This window comes from Pantherophis guttatus, chromosome 2, assembly GCF_059756535.1.
Source record: "Pantherophis guttatus breed Tessera chromosome 2, ASM5975653v1, whole genome shotgun sequence".
NCBI classification, from domain to species: domain Eukaryota; kingdom Metazoa; phylum Chordata; class Lepidosauria; order Squamata; family Colubridae; genus Pantherophis; species Pantherophis guttatus.
In genome coordinates this window covers 130,805,694-130,831,510 of record NC_142064.1, presented here as the reverse complement: position 1 = coordinate 130,831,510, position 25,817 = coordinate 130,805,694, and the positions used below count along the sequence as shown (strand labels likewise).

General features: G+C 41.4%; 1 protein-coding gene across 1 annotated transcript; it reads left to right on the top strand.

Annotated features, from left to right (window-relative positions):
• Nucleotides 1–3,365: 3,365 nt before the first annotated feature.
• Nucleotides 3,366–25,654, top strand: LOC117666476 (retinol dehydrogenase 16-like). The gene is made up of 5 exons (XM_034419137.3): nt 3,366–3,670; nt 6,774–7,107; nt 10,862–11,120; nt 18,893–19,056; nt 22,477–25,654. Exons 2-5 carry the CDS (start codon nt 6,795–6,797, stop codon nt 22,692–22,694), a joined length of 954 nt encoding a protein of 317 aa, XP_034275028.2. The 5' UTR covers nt 3,366–3,670; nt 6,774–6,794; the 3' UTR covers nt 22,695–25,654.
• Nucleotides 25,655–25,817: the final 163 nt, after the last annotated feature.

Genomic DNA, 25,817 nt, shown 5'->3' with positions numbered 1-25,817 from the left:
ATGACGATCGCAATCAGCAAGCAACTGAATCTCCCTGCCTGCAATCAAGCTCATCGGTGAGCAGCTCTTTCTGCCTGCCTGCCTTCCTGCCTAGACTTGTGGACTTCAACTCCCAGCAAAGCTGGCTGAGGAATTCTGGGAGTTGAAGTCTACAAGTCTTAAAGTTGCCAAGGTTGGAGACCCCTGTTCTATTGGGTAAGTTTTTTTCCCCTTTGGCAGCTTTAAAAAAATAGTTAATTGGGGTTTTTTTTAGTTGTTCTTTTTTTAGACCTAGCCATTTAAAGTTTAGGAAGTTTTAAATTTAGCTGCTTTTATATATAAATAAAAATAAATTAAAATAAAATAATATTTGTGCAGCTTTCTGAGATTTAGTGTGTTTCTGTAGTGTTTCACTCTAACTACACAAACACACAAATCTCACAAAGCTGTATGTGGAATTTTGTGTGTGTAAAGTGTGAACGTTGGTTTTTTGGGCTTTTTGTGGCTATATGAGGTTCCTGCTTGTTGCGGGGCCATTTTGAGTCTAGCACAGCTGCTTTTACATTGTGGGTGAGCCAGTTGTGTTGTGTTGTGTTTTGTAGGTTAAAAAAGGGCAAAGAAGTGACATTGACTTGGCCACGCCCACCCAGTCACCTTACCACCAAACCCCGCCCACTAATTAAGCCACGCCCACAGAACCGGTAGCAAAAAAATTTAGATTTCACCCCTGCCTCAGTCCCCTGAACAACAGCCCATATATTACCAGGAAAGTCCACAAGGCAAAGCCCAGGCATAAGACAAATGGCAGTCCTCGGGGCAAAGACAAGATACAAGGCAAAGGCAGTTCTGAAGGTAACGCAAAGCAAAGGCATAAACAGTCCACGAGGTTAGAGCAAGACAAGTGGCAGTCCTCAAGGTAAAAGGTAAAGGTTCCCCTTACACATATGTGCTAGTCATTCCCGACTCTAGGGGGTGGTGCTCATCTCTGTTTCAAAGCTGAAGAACCAGCGCTGTCCAAAGACATCTCCACAGTCATGTGGCCGGCATGACTAAACGCCAAAGGCGCATGGAACACTGTTATCTTCCCACCAAAGGTGGTCCCTATTTTTCTACTTGCATTTTTTACGTGCTTTCGAACTGCTAGGTTGGCAAAAGCTGGGACAAGTAATGGGAGCTCACCTCGTTACGCGGCACTAGGGATTCGAACTGCTGAACTGCCGACCTTTCGATCGACAAGCTCAGCGTCTTAGGCACTGAGGCACCACATCCCTGGCAGTCCTCAAAGCAAAGGCAAAAAAAGCAGTCCTTGAATCAAAGCCGGGGAGGTGGGGGAGTGTAATGCAAAACAAACAATTGTTCCTGGCAAAAACTAACTCCCCACAGCTTCTCCTTAAGTCACTCTACTCCAGGTGTTGATGAGAATGGGTGGTGCAACCTTCTCCCAAGTAGCATTGCAGCCCTTCTCTATGCTTGCCGACACTCCACTCTCTGTGCCCTTGGATCGAGTGGGGGAGGCAGCTGTTTGTCCTCAGAGGGGATCTGCTGCCTATCAGCACCATTGCCTGTCAGCAGCCAATCCTCCCTGTGTTTGTGAGAGCAGATAAGCTCTCCATCCAGTCGACTACCTCCCCCAATGACTGAGGGGCCTGGGACAGCATGTTCCTCAGCCCCTGGCTTCTCCAAACATGCCAAGGGAGATGTCCCATCCCTGTTGGACAGTCCCAGTTCCAACTCCTCCTCCTCCTCATGTGGAGCAGAAAAAGACTTGGGGTCAAATAAAATTCCAAAGAGAGAGATAGACTTGCCTGCTCAAACTTTGAAGTGTACCATAAAGCAAGTTACCTAGTTTCGTAACGAAACATCTGCAAGAAAACCACCAAGTTCAGAAAGCACTAAGACACACACACACACACCCCACACACACTATCTATACAGCAATGGAAAAGGATATGAGCTGTTAGGCGATCAAAGAGAATTAGCATGACCCAGTGGTGAAATCCAATTTTTTTTTACTACCGGTTCTGTGGGGCGTGGCTTGATGGGTGTGGTGTGGCTTGGTGGGCATGGCTTGGTGGGCATGGCAGGGGAAGGATATTGCAAAATCTCCATTCCCACCCCACTTTGGGGCCAGCCAGAGGTGGTATTTGCCGGTTATCCAAACTGCTCAAAATTTCCGCTACCAGTTCTCCAGAACCTGTCAGAACTTGCTGGATTTCACCCCTGGCATGACCCTACCATACTCTGCTTTCTCTCAGCCAAGGCCATCCTTCATTCTAGCCAAAGCAATTTGTTTTCCACAACCCATCTGGAAGCCTGGCTGACATAGATCTAAACAATTGATAGAATACAATAGGGTTGGAAGGGAACTTGGAGGTCTTCTAGTCCAACCCCCTGCCAATGAGATCCTATACCATTTCCAACAAATGATTGTCTAGTCTCTTCTTGAAAACCTCTAGTGATGGAGCACCCACAACTCCTGGAGGCAAGTTATTCCAATGATTCTCGTTGCCAGGAAATTTCTCTTAAAGGGTTGAATCTCTCTTTGATATGATTCCATCTGTTACTTCTTATTCTGCTCTCAAGTGCTTTGGAGAATAAACTGACTTCCTCTTCTCTGTGACAGCCCAAGTACTGAAAGACTGCTATTATATCAACCTTAGCAGTGGTGGGTTGCCCCCGGTTTGTGCACCGGTTCTATAGCACCGGTAGTAAAACCAGCGGGAGGCCCCACACACTGACCCTGACGTCATGAAAATGCTTCTGCGCATGCAGGCGTGTGCACGGCCCCATTGCAAATCTGTAGTAAAGGTAAGTAGAACCCACCCCTGAATCAGGGGTGAACCTTAGTCCTTCTCTTTGTCAGATTAGACATACCTTGTTCTTTCAGTCATTCATCATATGGATTAGTAAAATATCAAAATCTTTTTTTGTATCTTGGTCACCAGAATTGGATGCAGTTCTGTGGCATTTATATGCAATATACTGTAGATCCTTATTACCCATAACCTCCTTGGCTCATCTTTTCCCATTAGTGGACCAATATTTCTTTGGCTTTTTTCTTGTTTCTTACATGTTGAAAAAAACTTTTTTTTTTTTTTTGGCATTTTTTGCAAGTCTTACTAAATTCTTTTTGCAAGTCTTACTAAATTCTGAGACTTAGGCTTTCCTGACTTGTAGATTCGGGCTATTTACTGGTATTCTGTTTTAGTTATATATTTTAAGTTTATATAAATTGCATTCGGTTTATAAATCTACATAAATATAAATTATAATTAAAATTATACAAACTGTAAATCATTTTATATTGATAAAATTAAAATTATATAAATATAAATTCAGTCCAGCCTTATCAAAACTTAATCATTTACATCTCTACTGTTGGCCAATCGGCACAATGGCTTCATCGGTCTTGCAGCCACATCTTTTGTTCTAGCGTCTCTCCTCCTACTGTAATGAATATAGTTTATTTAAACAATTACCGTAGGCAACAGGCTACACACAAGACGTTAGTGACAGAATCCCCATTCAGATCCCTGCCTGCCTTTCCAGTTGAGTGGGCGGGCTCTGAGGGCAATAAACTCCACCTAGTTTCAGTTTTTCAATGCAAAGAAATCGGCAAAAACAAGTCAGACGATCGCGGTTCCTGAAGCGCTTGTCGTGGCTTCGGCTAAGCAAGGGGACGTTTGAACAGGTAACTTCTTTTATGGGGTTTACGGTGATTTAAACGGTGCGGTATTGCTGGGTGTATGTCGGCTCCCCTCTTTTTTTAGCTAAGAAGAAATGGCGAAAAGTGGTCCGTTTTTGTAAAATTGAACAGGGCGGCTTATTTTCAAAGTAGAGTAAACCTGAAACGGTTTATGAAATATTGAATCCATTCTTGGTCTCTTTCGTCTCCCCTTTAACCGCCTCTCCCCAAAAACCCCAATCCTGCTGAGGTTAGCTGAGCTCACTTTGGAAAAATGGGGAGAATGCTTTAACTAATGCTTCAAGTCAGTGTTTTGTTAATTTCTTAAAACTCTAATTAAAGGGTCTCAAATAGAAGTCTTTTAGCTCCTAGGGTTCACCCCCACACACATTTACTTGTTTTATATCCAGTCTTCCCTTCACCTGATTTATTTCTCATAGCACAAAACTTCCACCTCAGCTGGTGAAGGTAAAATAGGAACGGTGATAACCACCATATGCCACCTTGAACTCTCCTTGGTTTGGTTTTGTTCAGGGATTCCCAGACCTTGTAAATAGTTTCTTTTTAACTGCTGAGGCAATGAATCTGGGAATGCCTGTTGAATGTCATACTTTAAACCAGCCTTCAGTCATTCCAGTGAGATTTGACGTTCGATGCCCCCCTGGAGGACATTCAGTTAACAAAAGGTTATGTTTATTTAATGTTATTTATTATCCCAGCTTTGTTATTTTTTACAAATGCCTGTGAGGTGGCAAATATGCCTAATTCTCTTCAACAACAAGCCTGTGAGGTGGGTTGGGCTGAGAGAGAATGAGTGGCTCAAACTCACTTTGGCAGCTTTCACGCCTTAAAGTGGGATTAAAGGTAAAGGTTCCCCTCGCATGTATGTGCAAGTCATAAGGCGCACGGAACACTGTTACCTTACCGCCAAAAGTGGTCCCTATTTTTTCTACTTGCATTTTTTACGTGCTTTCGAACTGCTAGGATGGCAGAAATGGAACAAGTTACGGGAGCTCACCCCGTTACGTGGCACTAGGGATTTGAACCGCTGAACTGCCGACCTTTCGATCGACAAGCTCAGCGTCTTAGCCACTGAGCCACTGCATCCCTTTTTGTGGGATTAGAACTCACCATCTCCTGGTTTTTAGCCTGATGCCTTCACCCATTAGACCCAACTGGCTCTCATATCAAACTGATTCTGAGATTATGAACCCTGTCAGTATCTTTCAGGCCCTGTGATCCTTTGAATTGGTGGAGTAGTTAAAAGCACCAGGCTAAAAACTGGGAGGCTGGGAGTTCTAGTTCCACCTTAGTTCACAAAGTTCGCTTTGGGACATTCACTCCTTTCTCAGCCCTAAGAAAGAGGCAAGGGCAATTCACTTCAGAAAATCTTGCCAAGATAACTTGCAGTTTTTCTTGTTCAGGCAGTTGCCAGGATTCCACAACTGCCTCAACAGCAACAATAATGCCCCCCCCCCCCAAAAAAAAAGTGTGATTACCAGCTGTCCTATTTAAGCATTTGGGTGCAGGGAAATGTATCCCTTCCTAGAATAACATTTGCAGCTTCCTTGGTCAGTGTATTGAAGATGGCTGAACAATCTGGTTTGCAAAGATAGTATCGTCTTGTTTTATTCCCAAAGGGAGTAAAACAAGACGTTACACGATTATGGCTGACCCATTTACAAATGAATGGTGGAGTTCAGCTAGGAGGTGAATTACAACCGTAATTGTGCCCTACTTCTCCCTTGGAGAGAAAAGGGCTATTAACTCCGGCGCCAATATTTGTCATTAAATGGCCGCTGTTATATGGTAGATTTATACAGAATGCCAGTCAAGGTGATTAAATGACAGCTGTCTCTTGGTTTGGGCAATAATGTAAGCAGTTGGGAATCCACCAGAAGAGCAAAGCCTGCTGAGGTTTCCTGCATCCTGAAGAATTTCTCAGCTATGCTTTTTATTAATAAGTAGAATTATATCAAGAGTTTATTCCAAAAAACCAGTGTTGGACCTCAATTGAGAAGACTTGAGTTCAAAGTCCCCATTTAGCCCTGAGCCTGATTGAATGGCTTTGGGACAATCATCTTTTTTAGCTTCACTGATTTTACAGAACAGCCACTGGGATAAAGTGGTGGTGATGGGTGTGGTGGATGGATGTGTAGTTGTGTTGGGGTGTGTAGGCATGCAGGCATGCATGTGTGTGTGTGTGAGAGAGAAGAGATTCATGCATCATCTCTCAAGGTTTTTTTTAAAGTAGGAAAGTAATATAACAGCATTTTTGGGGGGTGGTCTTTATAACAGAAAGCAATGTAATTCAGCAAGGGAGAAGTCCTTTGCTGAAGTCGACTTTGTGTATCCTTGGCCAAATGTCACCTTTCAGCTGGGGATTTTGAAGTTATGGCTCACTCTCTTCCATGCAAGGTCAGATTAGCAAAGAAACTCTCTCTCTCTCTCTCTTCCTCTCTTTTCTTTCTTTCTATCTATCTATCTATCTATCTATCTATCTATCTATCTATCTATCTACCTACCTACCTACCTACCTACCTACCTACCTCTATCATCATCATCTATCTATTTATCTATCTCTATCTATCATTATTATCTCTATCTACCATCATTTATTTATCATCATTATTATGTCTGTCTGTCTGTCTGTCTATCTGTCTATCTATCTGTTTTATTTGCCACCAATCTCGTATCCAATAACTCTGGGCAACTTACAGTATAACAACAATGAAAACATTAAAATCATTCATTATAAAAACACAGCAGATAAAAAAACCATTGAAAGATAATGACATTACCGTCAGCTGCTTGGCTTGCGGTAGAGTGGGAACTCTTAACCACTCTGGTTTGTAAAACTTGAGTTATAGTATAAATTGTAAGCCGCCCTGAGTCTTCGGAGAAGGGCGGCATATAAATCAAATTAAAATAATAATAATAATAATAATAATAATAATAATAATAATAATAATAATAATAATAATAAAAAACTTGTGTGAATCCAAGCATGTGGTTTATTCAAGAAATAATTGTTTATGGATTATTCTCTCCTCCTCTCCCTCCGCTCGGTCGATAATCTGACGTTTCCAGTAACGTTCTTCTCTTCCAGCCACAGAAATATTAGAAGACCATGTGGTTCTATGTGGTGGCCTTGCTGGGGTTCTATTTCCTGTTCCGTTGGTACCGTGAAAAACAGATTTTGCCAAACCTGACAGAAAAATATGTCTTCATAACTGGCTGTGACTCTGGATTTGGCAATCTCCTGGCTCGGCAGTTGGATGCGAAAGGCCTTCGGGTCTTGGCAGGTTGTCTCACCCAGCAGGGTGCAGAAAAACTGAAAGAAGCCACTTCAGAACGGTTGCAGACCAATCTCGTAGACGTCAACAGCACAGAAAATTTGGACAAAGCAACGGAATGGGTGAAAAGCCAAGTAGGAGACAAAGGTTGGCACAGAATTCAGGCCGTCTTGGGTTTTTTTTAGGGTTTGACTAAAAATAGAATAATAGTCTTCTTGTGTAAATTAGGGTGAATTTTTAGAAGGGTTAAATAAATAAATAAATAATTTTATTTCTATACCGCCCTTCTCCTGAAGGACTCAGGGCGGTGTACAGCCAATTTAAAAACACAAGACACAACAATGATTAAAAATTAAAATAATTAAATAAATTTGGCCGGATTAAAACCCCAAAAATTTAAAATACCCCAATTAAAATTATTATGTTGCTAGCCCGGCCTGGCGGAACAACAGGGTCTTCAATGCGCAACGAAACACCCGGAGGTCGGAGATCTTACGTATTTCCGGGGGCAGTTCATTCCACAGGGCTGGGGCTCCCACAGAGAAGGCCCTCCCCCTGGGTGTCGCCAGCCGACATAACTTGGCTGATGGCACCCTGAGGAGACCCTCTCTGTGGGAGCGGACTGGTCGGTGGGAGGCTATTGGTGGCAGAAGACGGTCTCGAAGGTACCCGGGTCCTATGCCATGGAGCGCTTTAAAGGTGGTAACCAACACCTTGAATCGCACCCGGAAGACCACTGGGAGCCAGTGCAGCTCGCGCAGGAGGGGTGTCATGCGGGCTCAACGGGTTGCGCCCATAACCACCCGCGCGGCCGCATTCTGGACCAGTTGCCCCACTTTTTGTGACAACAGGCCTCTGAAACTGATAAATTAAAAAAAAAAAAAAAAGATACTAAGCAGGAGCTTTTGACCTTAGCTTCTCTAGGTCTGAAGTCCATTTCTTTTAATCTCATCTCTACACATTGCCACTCTGTATATATTGGGCAATGTGACCGTTGTGCAACCCTCTTCATTATTACAGTATGTACCGGAGACAAGTATTACCAGTACTAAACTGGACAGAACGGTTGCCCTAATACGCTCCAGGTGTTTTAGACTCCCATCAGCCTGAGTACAGACGATGGCAAACATTTACGGGAGTTGTCCAGAACCCCCCTGCAAGTTGCTTGCCCTGCACTACATACGATTTTGTTCTTGCTCATTGTGTCTTCTGAGGCTGCCGCTGATCTTTCTTCTCACAAGCGGTTTCAGGAAGTAGTAATTGCACCTTGCAATTGGTAATAAAGATATGAATGCCTGACCACAGGTTGAATCAGGTTGTCGTGGCCATGCAGATGTTGTGTAAGTTCTATGCAGCTCCAACCAACACAGCCATGTGTTAGCTACATCAGGAAAGCTCAATTTTTCCCTTGTCCCACTAATCTTGAAATATAGTACATACATCCCATAAGATTAGCCTTCACTTTTTATTAACATTTGCTGGCTTCAGTACTAAATGCAGCCAGCATTTCCTGCCTCGATTCATGGTAATTGTATAGCAGTTAATTGTTATGTCATGGCATTTATGGTATGATCTTGGCCAAGGTGGCCTTCCAACCTCAAAAATTATACATGGAAATCCATTAACATACACTGGCTTTTGATATGGCCAGCTTTGTTTTATCCAGAAAAGAATACACCAACTTAAATACTGAAGTGATTTTGCTTGCCCATCCAGATTCAATGCTAGCTGTTTACCCATCAGTTAGTATTTTTATTATCAATAGTAGCGATTGCCTTGGATAGCAACCATTTGCAGTTATGATGATGATGAAAAAGTAATTTTGTAGCCTGTATTTGCAACTTTCACAAGTTTGTAAAGCAAAGGAAAGTTGAAGTAAGAACGTAAGCGCAGTGGTGATCTCACTTAGTGACTGCTTCACTTAACAATCAACTTGTCCATTTCAATTTTTTTCAAGTTCTCATCCTGCCTTCATTATTTTTTATAAATGACTGAAGACACTGAATATACTGTACCTAATGTTCCTACCTTTTCTGCTTTTCCCCACACAACTCTGTGAGGTGAATTGACCTCAGAGACAGCTGAGTGATACAGCTGGTTTCCATACCTAAATCAGGACTAGAATTCACATCTTGTGGTTTCTTATATGGTGCCATAACTACTAAACCAGATTTATAGCTATTCAGTGGTTGCTAAACAAGGACTAACTATACTACTACTACTTCCAGCAGCAGTGGGTATTTGTCATGCCAGGCATATATCAGATTGACAGATCTGACAATATTTGGACACTGTCCCAATTTGTATGGACTTGCAAAACTGAGTACTACCTTCAATAGAAGGCTGCTATAATGGAATTGAAAGCACATTTCTTCCCCTTGGCTTTACTTTCCAAGGGCTTAGAGAGGGTCTCTTCTAAGACATGTCCCACATCTCCATTCTCCTGAGGTCTGAGATGTCTCTTACCTGACTATTGTCAACTTGCAAATCATCCATGGCTCAAGGCTCATGATTTAATTAGAGCAGGGGTAGGCAAATGTGGCTCTTTTATAACCTGTGAACTTCAACTCCCAGAATTCCTGAGACAGCCAAGCTTGGCTGTCTCAGGAATTCTGGGAGTTGAAGTCCACAGGTTGTAAAAGAGCCACATTTGCCCACCCCTGAATTAGGGCATTTGTCGGAACCCTGGCAACTACTGTCCTGGCAGCAGCAGCTCCTCCTCCTCCTGTCTCTCAAGGATATTTCCACAGACCATTGCAAATAATGACCACAAGTACTGGAAAGATTTTGTTATTAACTATCAAATGCCAAGGCAAATAAAAACATGTCCATCATATTTAAATTGGTTGTTGCATGAAATCATAACAGAGACGTGTATGAACCAGTGCGGTTCACACCAGTGGACCAATGTGATTAAAATGTAAGATTAAGAGTAGGGAGGCCCAGATTCTAGTTTATTCTCATTTTGTGACTTTGGGCCAGTCACTTTCCTCTAATCTTTGTCAAGGGTTATTCTTGTAGGGAAAATGAAAGCAAGCTCAAGAGTACCCCACCTTGAGTTACAAACAGGTTTTAATGAGAAGGAAAATACATGGCCAAAACCAAAATGCTCTTAATCCTTTTTAAGCAAACATAACTTTAAAAGAAGTGACCAAGATATTTATTGCAATGTGTCTTATTGTTTACTAGGGAGAGGTATCAAAAATATTACTTAACCTTCCCAAGCCTGTGAGTTGAGATTAGGCTTCCATAAATCCCAGTTCTTGAGAGCTGAATTGGACCCTGCATACCTAAATCCAGTTTATTAACATGGGCCTTCGGGGTCCTCACCCAACACCTTAACCGTTTGACCCCTGAGATAATATTAGTTAGATTTGTTTGAGCTGTCCTTTTCCCCCTTACTTTTATGAACTCCAATGTTTTGATATAACAAAGTGGAGGATGTTGGAGGAGAAAGAAATATTTATCAGTTACTTAATTTTGTTCTGTTTTCATGGATACTGTACGGATGTCTTAGAGCCATGGTGGCGCAGTGGTTAAAAGGCAGTACTGCAGGCTACTTCTGCTGACTGCCGGCTGCCAGCAGTTCGGCAGTTCAATCCTCACCGGCTCAAGGTTGACTCAGCCTTCCACCCTTCCGAGGTTGGTAAAATGACCCAGATTGTTGGGGGGCAATAGGCCCACTCTGTAAACTGCTTAAGAGAGGGCTGTAAAGCACTGTGAAGCGGTATATAAGTCTTAAGTGCTATTGCTATTAGATCTCTAAGCTGTCTTCTTCACATGTTTCAAGAACAAGATTGGCTTGCCTAACGTATAACGAGAGAAGGTATTCCAGAGAGGTGCTGTTGTAGAGACCTCTTATCACTTAGTTGATGTCCCCTGTTTTTCTTCTTCTCATTAGGACTTTGGGGATTGGTAAATAATGCCGGTGTTTCTATCCCGACTGCCCCAAATGAGTGGCTCACCAAGGAGGACTTCAAGAAAGTCATAGATATCAATCTACTTGGGGTGATTGATGTGACGTTACATATGTTACCATTGTTGAGAAGAGCCAAGGGACGTATTGTCAACATTGCCAGCATAATGGGCCGATTAAGTCTTTTTGGCGGAGGCTACTGTCCTTCAAAATATGGGGTGGAATCTTTCTCTGATAGTCTCAGGTAAGTGCTGTTTTCTGTTAACAGTATTGGCAAAAATTCAAATGTTTCTAGGATGGTGGGGTGAATTCTTTCATAAAACAGATGCATTTCAGAATACAAAAGCCACTGTCGCAGTAATAAGTGTTAGTTTACAGAAGTGTTGCAGGATACAACACTAGTGTAACTGCAGACCGATCAATTTTCTCATTTAGCACCAAAGTTAAATACAATGTCTACAATCCAAACATGGACCCTACTTTTATAAGTACCAACATTCGAAACTGCTGGGCAAACTTTTATGTTCCAGCCAGGGATTTTGATACCCCCCCTCCTGACACATCACACATGTCCCAATTGCTTTATTTTTTTAAAAAAAAATGTTACAGTAAGAGAAAAATTGGTACATAAACAGATGATTGATAATTATTAATTACTGTAATAAGAATGTTTGGCCATCGCCATGTTGAAACTCCTCTGCTAATAGTAACAGAGTGTGTGACTCATGGATGTTTGGCTCAGGCTAAAAGAAGAAAAAGTTTTGAACTGTAATCCAACAGAAAATTAAATTGAGTTAAACCTTTGCAAGTGCAAGGAGACTGATTTGTGAGTAAAACTGAGTGAGCTGTCCTTCAAAAGAACTGACAGTTAGATCCAGGTACATGGGAGAGGCATAACAAACATAAAACATCAGTGTAAATCTTGCTGGCTAAAAAACAAAGTCGAATACAGGTAGAACCCTTTGTGGCAGACCTGTCCAAGGTTACTTACAACCTGGATTTGAAGTTCTGATGGCGCGTGCACATACACACACACACAGACACATAGACACACGTGACTCCATTCAGCAACTGGCCTGCATCTACAGCTGTTTCCATTGTCCTGCAATCACATGACCGCAATTTATGACTTTTTTGCTGGAAAGCAGCACTTCTGGTTTCTGACAAAAAAAAAAAAAAACACCATTGCAGACAATGCATTCACTGAACAAGTGGTGTCTTCACTTAATAACTATGGTGACTTAATGACCACGACAAAAAAGGTTGTAGAATCGGGTTCAGTCATCTGGTGACCTGTTTAACGACCGACACAATTTACAGCCATAATCCCAGACTCAATTATGGCTGTACATCGAGTACTACCTGTGCCTGCAGGTAAAACTTTATTAAATATACACAAATGCATACATTCTGAAAAATGACGTTAACACAGCATCGTAAATGTCGATTTCTCCCAAAAGTTCTGGGTTCCAGCGCCAACAACTTATTCCCATTGAAACAGATGCCTGTCACCCATTTCTATCCAAAATATAGAAATAGTTCACACAGAATACCCCTGCTTTTCTCTCCAGCTTTCTACCTGCTTCAAGCACATGCTTTTCTAAAACCGAGTAATTCCCCAGCATAGATGGTTTTTTATTTGCAAAACCATATTTGTAGTATTAGCAATCTTGTCCGTTCTGGTCACTATAAAATGTTCGTTGCAATGCCATAGCCCTTGTTTTACAAGCCAAGATGGGAGCTGATCACTGGAGTGCTTAATTGATTAGCAACTGCCTTACTTGTCATAACTATGACAGGGCAGAATTTTTGTGTGTGTGTGCAATTGTTAAAAATGCAATTGGAGGGCTACATTAAAAAAAAAATGACCCCCTCCATCAAGGCTCCCAGACATGACATTACAACCTACAGTGACTGAATTCATGCCTCACAATGAGTTCCAAACAAAACCCCTTATGGTTAGCACAGTGTGAATAGCTAATCCCTTGTGAGATTTTAAATTTGCACAGCTTGAATTAATTTGGTCTTTCCCAGTCTGATCTCCTCCAGATGCATTTGCCTTGGCTTCCCACAATTCTAACCCTCAAGCCCATGCTGGTCAGAGTTATAAGAGGTAAAGCCCTATGCATGGGGGGGAACCAGGTTGGACAAGTCTGGGTCAGTGGTGGGATTCAACATTTTTACTACCAGTTCTGTGGGTGTGGCTTGGTGGCGTGGTGTGGCTTGGTGGGCGTGACAGGGGAAGAATACTGTAAAATCTCCATTCCCACCCCACTCCAGGGGAAGGATACTGTAAAATCTCCATTCCCACCCCACTCCAGGGGAAGGTTACTGTAAAATATCCATTCCCACCCCACTCCAGGGGAAGGTTACTGCAAAATCCCCATTTCCTCCATATCAGCTGAGACTCAGGAGGAAAAGAATAGATAGAGGCGTGGCCAGTCAGAGGTGGTATTTACCGGATCTCCTAACTACTCAAAATTCCCACTACCGGTTCTCCAGAACTGGTCAGAACCTGCTGAATACCACCTCTGGTCTGGGCCCTTGGCTGGGGGGGAGGGGAAAGAAAAAAAAAGACAGAGCTGGCCTATTTAAATTTTAGAGTTATCCCACTATTGTAGACTCAAACCCACAAATGACTCCCTGGGAACATGCAGACAAGCAAGACAAGCAAGAACCATTTAGACAATACCCCCAAGGGAATCGGGCAGATGAACAAGATTCCCCACCCTTGCTCTAAATTTGCATTACTCTTTCTGAAAATTAGTTCACCTCCAAAATATCTGGAGGTTTGTTATCTGACTGCTGCATTTAAACAAGGAAGAGATAAGGAAATATTTTAGTACAAGGTGTAGTAATAATCACCGGCATGAACAACTTTTAGAAGAAATTAAATGAATACATGGCTACTAGCCCTTGCGGTTCAGTATTGCCACCAGTATCTAAGGTGAGATATTTTGAAAGAACAGCTGTTGTGCAACACAAGCATGAGGATGCAAAATTCATTTCTGGTTTGGTCTGTTTTGAGGCATCAGGCTGCTTAGGTGGAAACAGAAAATAGAAAACCTTTGCACTGATCTTGCTTCAGAGTCCTTCTTGGACTTTTATTGAATGTTTGTTATCAATTATTAATGAGTTAACTTATTATTCAGCCTATCTGAAACAAGCAGAGTTTAAATTAAAAAGAAGAATTAGAGACTAGAAAATGTGGAGTTGGGATCATAGAAACACCGAAGAGCATAGAAGAGTTCAGAGGCAGATGCGTGAATAAATGTCTTAAATGTATTTATTCATATAATAAATCATATTAACTCTGTACAAACTCTGTACAAACTATGTACCCTGATCAGAGATCAAGTCTCATGAGGACCAAACGCAAGAAGAGACGGAGAGAGAGAGAGAGAGCAGGGTGGAAAAAGTTGGAGGGGGTTTTATACTCAGGGTAAGCCTCTCCTTTCCACATAGGGGTGGAGATACTCTCTGCCTCCACTGGTGTCTATATGACACATGTGCCAATGGCTTGCAAATACTCGACAGAAAATCTGCAGTCTGCAGACTTTTTCAGTCTGCAGTCTGCAAAGCACCGAGGGGAAAAAAATATATTCAGACCTGCCATTTTAAGCCTGTAGCCTGAATTCTAAGGGACATATAAGTTTTAAAAATAAATAAAAAATAAACTAAACACCAAGAATAATGAAACAAATTTAAAAAGGAAAGAGGGAAGTCAAAACAAAGTTTGTATAAATGATTTCCCTCTCTTTGATGAATGTTGTTTTTAGCCAAAAGAATAAGATATATTCATATATCTTGAACAGGGCTGTTCACCGCCCTGAGTCCTTCGGGAGAAGGGCGGTGTACAAATTTAAATAAATCAAATAAATCAAATCAAATATAGCTATTGTTTTTAACTGGAAACTAAATATTGGATCTTGGATGAGCTCAAAATCTAACCAGGACAGAGTTGGGTAATATTTGAATGGAGACTTGTCAAGAAATCTCAGAACTGTAAGCCAGACTGTTAAAAAAATCTTCATGATAGAAAGTCATCTTTATATGATCAAGCTATCTCGGTGTACTTGTTTCATACTGCTCACTCTTTTTATCCATATGCATTCAATACTCATAGAAGTATGTGCAAAGAGAGCCTTTGCACTGTGTATCTTGTGCGCCCTCTCCTGGATTGGGAGGCTCTTCAGGTAATCACTCTTGCCTTAGTCACTGTACAAATGGACTACTGAAATGCACTTCATGTGGGCTTCTCTTGATGATCACCTGGAAGCACCAGCTGGTGCGGAAGGGACCAACATGGGCAGTGATGAGCATGGCTCATTATGCCCACATGACACCATCACTTCAGGAGCTGCAGTGGTTAACATTTGACTTCCAGGTACAATTCATAATCCTGGTCGGTCTGTCGGTCGGTCCTATCTATCTATCTATCTATCTATCTATCTATCTATCTATTCATCCATCCATCCATCCATCCATCCATCCATCCATCATCTATCCATCCATCCATCCATCCATCCATCCATCCATCCATCCATCCATCCATCATCTATCCATCCATCCATCCATCCATCCATCCATCTATCCATCCATCCATTTATCTTCTATCTATCTCCCACAGAGAGGGTCTCCTCAGGGTGCCGTCTGTCAGGCAATGTCGGCTGGTGACCCCCCGGGGAAGAGCCTTCTCTGTGGGGGCACCCGCCCTCTGGAATGAGCTACCCCCAGGGATACGACTAATCCCGGACCTCCGGACCTTCCACCGGGCCCTGAAGACTTTTTTATTTCAGCAAGCCGGGCTGGGTTAAAAATTTTTAATTGGGTGAATTTTATGGGTAATGGGGTTTTAAATTGGAGAAGCCTAAGATAATTTAATTTTTTTAATGTATTTTAATATTTGTATTGTGTGTTTTTAATTCTGGCTGTTCACCGCCCCGAGTCCTTCGGGAGAGGGGGCGGTATAAAAATTTAATAAATAATAAAATAAATAATAATAATAATATCTATCTATCTATCTATCTATCTATCTATCTATCTATCTATCTATCATCTATCTATCTATCTATCTATCTATCTATCTATCTATCTATCTATCTATCTATCTATCTCTATCTCCCTATCTCTGCCTGTCTGTCTGTCTGTCTGTGTCTATCATCTATCAAACTTGTATGTTGCCTGTCTCTCCAAAGACGACTGTAGGCAACTTATAGATATTGAATGAAATGCAGTGTAAAACATTAAAACAATCAAGATCTTAGTTTCATTTTAATTGAAATAAAATTTCAATTAAAATAAAACTAAGCAGGATGGAGAGGGAGGGAGCAAAGTGCACACAGGAGGAGGTGTAACGTTCTCCACTTCATTAGACACCTCCAACTTGCCACAGTCCCATTGGGCCCCAGGATAATTGGCATAGCCACATCTTCAAGGACTTTCAGAAGGCCAAAAGGGTGGGAGCAGATCTGACCTTGGGGGGGCATGATGTTCAGGAGCCATGGCAGAAAAGACTCTTCTGGAATCCACCAGCCAAAATTTCTTGGCTGACGGGGCTCACAGTATGCTCCTTCTATCTGGACAGCTGGGGCAAGCTAATGCCATTGGGGTGAGCCAGTTTCTCAAGATATCTTGGACCCATGCCATGAAGGGCTTTAAAGGTGATAACCAACACCTTGAATTGGATGCGGAAGCAAACTGACAGTCAGTGTATCTCATGGAATAGTGGTATAACATGAGCCAAGCTAGGGGCCCCAAGAATTGCCCATGCAGCTGTGTTCTGCACCAGCAGAAGTCCAAGTGTGAGATGACCAGGGCTTGAAGGACTGAGCATGGGAACTTCAAATCCAGGAAAAGGCACAACTGGTGCACAAAACAAAATTGTGCAAAGGCTCTTCTAGCCACAACTGCCACCAACTCATAGTTATCACCCATAAAGCCCACCATGGCGTAGGGCAGAGGTGGTATTCAGCAGGTTCTGACCAGTTCTGGAGAACCAGTAGTGGAAATTTTGAATAGTTCGGAGAACCGGTAAATACCACCTCTGACTGGCCCCACCCCCATCTATTCTCTGCCTCCCGAGTCCCAGCTGATCGTTAGGAAATGGGGATTTTGCAGTATCCTTCCCCTGCCATGCCCACCAAGCCACGCCCACCAAGCCATGCCTACAGAACTGGTAGTAAACAAATTTGAAATCCACCACTGGCGTAGGGCCTAGTTATTCGAGTGACCACCTGTCTCTAGTTTTCTTCTGCCTGTTTGGCGAGATTGGCCAGAGGGAACATGGTATGGATGCCATTAATCTAGTAGTGTCATATTGCAGGAAGCAGGCCTTCTTTGTTAAGGTGGCACAGGTGCCTGCAATTTTCTTAAGCAATCTGTTCTTTCACAATGGGTCATGCCTCCCCTCTGGATTTATATCCCCCTAGAGATCTAGATGGTTCCCACCTGGGGGATGTTATTAAAGGCCTGGTTGTTCTCCCAGGCTGGGCAAAGTGAAAGTTGAGCCCCTATTTGATAAAGTTTTTGGTTTTATATTGTTTTTGGGCTGTTCATTATTTTTTTTTTCTTTTGTAATTTTTTTTTTTAAAGTTTCAATTGTAAGTTACTCAGAGATAGGAATCAGGCAGCCTATAAACTGTATAAATAAGATAAAAATTGTTTTTTTAAAAAAGGGCCCTCTCTTCTTGCTTTACTATATAGACATACCCATGCATGCATACATACCAAGATACAATAGTAGGGATGGGGTATTTAAGATAATTCCTACTGCATTTTTACATTTTTATGTATTATATTACAGTATATCCAATTCTCACTTCCATATAATAGAGTTGACAGAAGAACAGTAAATATTCTAGCACGGCACCTAAAATAATTGACGTGTTCCAGTTTCTTTCTGTATAGATATAACTTCCATTTCCCCCATCAAACCTAACTTTTGCTATTCACTTTTCAGATTTGTATTTGTTGCATCCTATCCTTTCTTCCCCTACTTCCACAACATGTTTTTATATCTGTCATAATCATTCTGCATTTTCTCTACCTCTCTTATCCTGGGCTATTCCTAACTCCTCTAGTATATTCTTTGTCACATTTTTTTCTCTTGTCCTCCATTTTTTTCTCCCCATCCCTCATTCACAGTCACTTTTGTTTCATCATTTCACCAAGCATCCTTTTTCATACTTCCCATTCGTCTAACACCACATATAGGTTGTCCTCGACTTGTGACCACAATTGTACCCAAAATTTCTCTTGTTAAGTGAGATATTTGTTAAGTGAGTTTTGCCCCCATTTACAATCTTTCTTGGCACATTTGTTAAGTGAATCACTACAGTTGGTAAGTTAGTAACCTAGTTGTTAAATGAATCTAGCTTCCCCATTGACTTTGCTTGTTAGAAGGTCGCAAAAGGGGATCCCATGACCTTGGGACATACGGTCATAAGTATGAACCAGTTACGTTCATACTGTATAACCATACTTGCGGTCATAAGTATGAACCATAACAGTCATAAGTATGAACCAGTTGCCAAGCATCTGAATTTTGATTGCATGATCATGGGAATGCTTCAAAATTCTTAACTGTGAAAAACTGACATAAGTCATTTTTTTAGTACCATTGTAACTTTGAACGGTCACTAAATGAACTGTTGTAAGTAGAGGACTACCTGTACTTCTATAACACAGACTTTTTACTTTCAAGTACAAAGAATTATATTATGTGCTGTAGAAGCGTAGTGTATAGAAGAGCCTTAACATTATTTCCCATGCTTTCTTTGGGGAGGTTAATAATATTTATTAATATTAATAATATTTATTAATAATAAATAATATTTATAATACTTTTTCATACAGAATGTAGAATTTGTACTTTCTCCTTTTTGTATTTTTCCCTTTCCCCTTTCTTTTACTCCCCGTTCTTTCCTTTTGTCCATGCTCCCGCATTTTTTTCAAGATGTCACAGCCATAATTATCTTCCAGAACCTGCGGTAGGTAATATTAATTTTTTTTCAGGCTTGAACTCTCCCCCTTTGGAGTGAAAGTCTGCATAATAGAGCCAGGTTACTTCCAAACTGCAATCACCAATGAAAAAATCTTGCACCAGAACTTCAGGAACCTCTGGGAGCGTCTTCCAGAAGAAACCAAGGAAGCGTATGGAGAGGATTACTATAAATCACGTGAGTGAGGTTCTCCTATTTTCTCAAATCTGATGTCAGGGAGGGAAGGAGGGAGGGAGGGAGAGAGAGAGAGAGAGAGAGAGAGAGATATTTTCCACAGAAAACACCAGGAGCCACAAAACCTGGGTGGGCATGGCTTGGGGGTTCATGTGACTGGGTGGGAGTTACGTTGAGTTGGCCACACCCACCCAGGTTTTGTGGCTCCCGGTGTTTTCGTTTCTTTGGGAAATGGGTCTAAATGGCTCTTGTTTAAGTGTTTAAGGTTGCAGATCCCTTAGTAGGTAGCACTACTCATTACCTGTTCTATACAGTAGTATGTGAGTTTATGTACAGATTGTCCTCGACTTATGGACCAAAATTTCAGTGGCTAAGTGGAGCATGTGGTGAGTGACTGTTGCCCCATTTTACAAACTTTTGCCACAGTTGTTAAGTGAATCACTTCAGTTGTTAAGTGAGCCAAGAGGTCGTTAAGGGAATCAGTCCCCCCCCCCCCCCATCCCATTGACATTGCTTGTCAGAAGCTAGCTGGAAAGATTATACATGGCAATAGCAATAGCACAGTGCTTTACAGCTCTCTCTAAGTGGTGTACAGAGTCAGCATACTGCCCCCAATAGTCTGGGTCCTCATTTTACCCAGCTCAGAAGGATGGAAGGCTGAGTCAACCTTGAGCCGTTGAAACTCGAACTGCCGAACTGCAGTCAGCCGGCAGTCAGCAGAAGTAGCCTGCAGTACTGCACTCTAACCACTGTGCCACCCCGGTGATCATATCACCCCGAGACAGTACAACTGTCATAAACATGCCAAGTGCCTAAATTTGATCATGTGAATGCTGCAGCAGTCATAAAAAGTGAAAAGAGGTCATACAGTCAGGTCCAGAAATATTGGGACATCGACACAATTCTAACATCTTTGGCTCTATACACCACCACAATGGAGTTGGAATGAAACAAACACAATGTGTTTTAACTGCAGACTGTCAGCTTTAATTTGAGGGTATGTACATCCAACTCAGGTGAACGGTGTAGGACTTACAGCAGTTTGCATATGTGCCTCCCACTTGTTAAGGGACCAAAGGTAATGGGACAGTTGGCTTCTCAGCTGTTCCATGGCCAGGTGTGTGATATTCCCTCATTACCCCAATTACAATGTGCAGATAAAAGGCCCAGAGTTCATTTCAAGTGTGCTATTTGCATTTGGAATCTGTTGCTGTCAACTCTCAAGATGAGATCCAAAGAGCTGTCACTATCAGTGAAGCAAGCCATCATTAGGCTGAAGAAACAAAATAAACCCATCAGAGAGATAGCAAGAACATTAGGCGTGGCCAAAACAACTATTTGGAACATTCTCAAAAAGAAGGAATGCAAGGGTGAGCTCAGCAACACCAAAAGACCCGGGAGACCACAGAAAACAACTGTGGTGGAAGACCGAAGAATTCTTTCCCTGGTGAAGAAAACACTCTTCACAACAGTTGGCCAGATCAAGAACACTCTCCAGGAGGTAGGTGTATGTGTGTCAAAGTCAACAATCAAGAGAAGACTTCACCAGAGTGAATACAGAGGGTTCACCACAAGATGTAAACCATTGGTGAGCCTCAAAAACAGGAAGGCCAGATTAGAGTTTGCCAAACAACATCTAACAAAGCCTTCACAATTCTGGAACAAGATCCTATGGACAGATGAGACCAAGATCAACTTGTACCAGAGTGATGGGAAGAGAAGAGTATGGAGAAGGAACTGCTCATGATCCTAAGCATACCACCTCATCAGTGAAGCATGGTGGTGGTAGTGTCATGGCGTGGGCATGTATGGCTGCCAATGGAACTGATTCTCTTGTATTTATTGATGATGTGACTGCTGACAAAAGCAGCAGGATGAATTCTGAAGTGTTTCGGACAATATTATCTGCTCACATTCAGCCAAATGCTGCAGAACTCATTGGACGGCGCTTCACAGTGCAGATGGACAATGACCCAAAGCATACTGCAAAAGCAACCAAAGAGTTTTTGAAGGGACAGAAGTGGAATGTTATGCAATGGCCAAGTCAATCACCTGACCTGAATCCCATTGAGCATGCATTTCACTTGCTGAAGACAAAACTGAAGGGAAAATGCCCCAAGAACAAGCAGGAACTGAAGATAGTTGCAGTAGAGGCCTGGCAGAGCATCACCAGGGATGAAACCCAGCGTCTGGTGATGTCTATGCATTCCAGACTTCAGGCTGTGATTGACTGCAAAGGATTTGCAACCAAGTATTAAGAAGGGAAAGTTTGATTTATGATTATTATTCTGTCCCATTACCTTTAGTCCTTTAACAAGTGGGAGGCACATATGCAAACTGCTGTTAGTCCTACACCGTTCACCTGAGTTGGATGTACATACCCTCAAATTAAAGCTGACAGTCTGCAGTTAAAGCACATTGTGTTTGTTTCATTCCAACTCCATTGTGGTGGTGTATAGAGCCAAAGATGTTAGAATTGTGTCGATGTCCCAATATTTCTGGATCTGACTGTAAGTCACTTTGGATGTAAATTGAGGACTATCTTTATATGTAGGCTTCAAAAACCCTGTTGGAAACCACCTGAAGAATGTCATACCTATCCTTGCAATGATAAGGGCCAGAAACTTGAATAAAATATTTTAATAATCAGAACAATGGGTGCAAACATTAACTTTGTTCAGCTGGATTCCAAAATAAATATGTTGTCCTCCATGTCCATAATATTAGGGGGAAATTGTAAGAAAGAAGGACATAATAACCATATGACTCATATAAGGAGCATATGAAGCTGAATCAAATTAGTTCCATGAAAAATGTTTTGCTGGTATAGATGTCTGTATCTGCTTGCCCTCTGTGTCTAGATTCTGTCTTATGTATCAAAAATTACACACAGTTTTGGAACGTTTGATATTTGTTTTCTAATAACTAACTTATATGAACTATCCTAGTTTTCTGAAGTATCCTAGCTTTCTTTGGGAACTCCTGGAGGTTTGGAACACACCAATTACTAAGCAGCTGTGGCCATGATGTATGCCTGGGTGGAAGTTACTTAGTTAGAACCTCCCCTGTTTATTGGATGAAAGAGATCGATCTTCTTGGGGCCAATGCATTTGGTACAGTGAGCCACATATCTACAGAAAGTCTTCTATATATTCGAATTACGCTGTAACCCTGAGCATTATTTCTGGTTGAATGCATTCTTACCACATTGACTATTTTATAAACGAAACCCACCCTTCTCAGGATATTAATTTCAGGCACCTAAATTTGTAATGAGCAAAAGTTATAGTTGTAAAGAATAGGTATGGCCTGGGCCATTTGTATACAGGATTGTTAAATGAGAGCTTAGGGTGGTTCTAATTTATATTTCGTGAAGAACAAATGTATTCTTATTTCATTTTTTCCCCATCTCTCTTTCGGTAGTGATGGAAGGAACCTCTAAGTTGCAAGCCAACTGCAATACTAAACTTCATCTGGTTACCGACTGCATGGAACATGCATTGACTGCTGTGCATCCTCGCTTCCGCTACTCAGCTGGTTGGGATGCCAAACTCTTTTACCTCCCTGTAAGCTACTTGCCAACTAGGCTAACAGATCAACTATTTTTGTGGTCTTACCCTCAACCAAAAGAGAGCACTTAGGGTGGGGAAATGTTAGTTTTCAAGAGGAAGGTTTGACACTGGTGGATTGGGCTTGGAAACATATTCTTTTTAGAATCTTTCATTCTTGGGTGGGTTTTTATAGGGTGTCCTTTTATTATATGATGCTTGTTTCCAGAATACTGTATATCCTAAATTATCTTTCATTACATCAGGCCAGTTTCCTTGTTACATAGTTATTGTGGATATGGGTATTCCCACCATCCACCTGTTCTATCTTTTGTAGGAGTGATGCTCATCTAGATTTTGACTCTAAAGTATTATCAGGGCAAGAGCGTACAAAATTTCCCTAAACCAAACAGACCATTGATCTGTCCAACTTAGCGTGTAACCTTGGATCTTTGAGGTCCTGATAACTGGTGGCAGGAAGGATGAACCTCCAAATGTCTGTCACTAAACTATGGTTGGGAACTGCAATCTTCTTCTTGTACCATATCCATCATTGGATGTTGGCGATCCTGTTTTTATCCACAGCCGCATGAAAAAGTGCTGTTGAGTTTTGTCCAAACCAGTCCCTTAGATTTTGAAGCCATGATGTTCTTCTTCTGCCTGGACCTCATTTGCCTTCAATCTTTCTTTGGAGGTTTAAGTGAAGTATGCTGTATTTTTCTGGGTGTCACATCACATGTCCAAAATATTCTAACTTTCGCTTTTTTATGGTTTTGATGATTTCCCTTAGCTTTCCCAGGCGGCTTATCACTTCCTCATTTCTGATTTTGTCAACCCAACTTATACGTAACAGCCGCCTGGACTGCCATAGCTGTGCAATAATATGACATAGAGCCCGTTGTTCAGGATGGATTCAAAGTCTGCAGAGGATTCCAGCCAGATAATCCCAACAGTCTGTAGGTAGATGGTCCTCCTGACTGCATTCTATTAATTTGAGAACTAATCTACAAGGAAAACTTGCTCTGAGACTACTATTTCAGGCACCCTTAGGAAATTCTTACACTTCTGTACATTTTTTACTCACTTGATTTTCTACTACAGAGTTACTCCCAGACTCTCCATCTTCCAGAGCCCTTGTGAAGGCCAGCTCTACTATTTGTTGCTTAGCCTATTTGCAGCTCTTTCAGAATTACTTTTTAATGCTGATCACCATAAGTCCTAACCAAATTAATCTTGTTGGAGCGATTTCACAATTTCCCTTTTGTCTATATTGTTTAAATCACAATATTAACAATTTGTGTCTTAGCTTCAGTTTTAAATGATAATTAAAAAAAAAACATGGTAACCTCATCGTGGAATAAAACAGAGTAATTAAATTGATGTGGCACATGTGAACCTTTCTTCCTTTGAAAGTGAAGCAATCTGAAAATTTAAAGAATTATAATGATCCAGGAAAAAAAGGGAGGGGAGGAAAACACAGAGCTGGTTTTTAAGCCATGCTGGTAGTAGAGGATAGCTGTGAATGCAGTATGATGGCCTTCTGAAAACATACAAAATGGTGCTAGCTTGCAACGAGGACTTTCCAAAACCACCTGGGAAGAAGGCAAAGGGCACATCATTGTTCCACATTTTTTAAAGTCTAAAATCTATCAAAAGCATGAGGGTTGGAAGAGAACAGAAATCTGTAGTTTGATATCTATTAAACAGGTAGATGACAGTGATTTAATAGCCAGCTTCACTCAATCGGAGATCTTATTCTTAGCATTGTCAATTGATAGGTGACCAATTGGACTAATAATAATGAGACTTTTGGTCCAAAATATTTAGCAGGCACTAGGATAGATTAACATTGTAATTTTTGTATTTGAAACATGTATATGCAACCATAGGTCTTAGCAAAATACGTATAAAATTACAGCAATGTTTCAAGGATGGCAATAAAATTTGTGTATTTGGAAATTTAAAAGCATATGATAAAATCTCACACTAAAGAATCCAACAATCCTTAGAAATATTTGTACATGCAGGTTAAGGAGGCAGCATATCAACTAAAGCAAAAACAAATAACACAAATGAGACAATTATGTCAGGGGTGAAATCCCGCAGGTTGTGACAGGTTCTGGAGAACCGGTAGCAGAAATTTTGAGCAGTTCGGAGAACCAGTAGCGGAGAACTGGCAAATACCACCTCTGGCTGGCCCCAGAGTGGGGTGGGAATGGAGATTTTGCAATACCATGCCCGCCAAGCCACGCCCACAGAACCGGTAGTAAAAAAAAAATGGATTTCACCATTGAATTATGTCCTGAAAAAGCTGTAGAAGCTAAGCCTTCTTCAGTTATCTTACAGAACTTGTGAAATCAATTGAGGATTGTGGAAAAGCTGTCTGATTGACTACAGTCTCAGGCAGTAGGAACAATGGTGAAAAGTATTGAGAACTGCAGTTTAGAAATATCTGGAAAGCTAATATAGGTAGTCCTTGACTTACAACTGGTTGCTTAGCAACCATTTGAAGTTACAACCAATCTGAAAAGGAGAGGAACTTACATGCAGATCTGAAGTTCTGAATGTCGCCACCCCTTTGTGGTCATGTGACCTGAGTTTAGGCGTTTGGCAACACGGCCACATTTAGAGCTGTTTGCAATGTCCCACAGTGATGTGACTTCTTTTTAAGGTTTCCAGCAAAACTGCACCACAATGGGTATGCACTTATGACCACTGTGTTTACACAATGACCACCACCCAAAAAAATAACAAAATCAGATCGGTAATGTTTTACAACCATTACAACTTACCATCATGATGGGCAGGCTCCATTACAGTCATATTTCAAGGACTACCTGCAATCCCCATCCTTTTGATAAAACCTCATTTGTCATTGCTAACCCCTGGTTTGTATGCCGGGATGGAGAACAGGAGCTAAAGCATTCAGTTCCTGAGGAGACCATAAGTTGCCAAAGACATCGATGCTTTTTATCATTTTCTTTCATTCTTAGTTTGTTAAAAATGTAAGTCATTGTGAATGGATAAAATGAATAAAACTATGGATTTCCTTGTGCCTGTCTTTTTTTAAAAAAAAAATAATGGGAAGGTTGCAAGAATGCTGGACATGCTGTCACAAAATGGCCATCGCTAATATTGACTATCAAAACAGACCTAGAATTAGAAAACAAGATGATGCCAACATTAGATGCAGCTTATTTCAGCCATGGTTTTAGC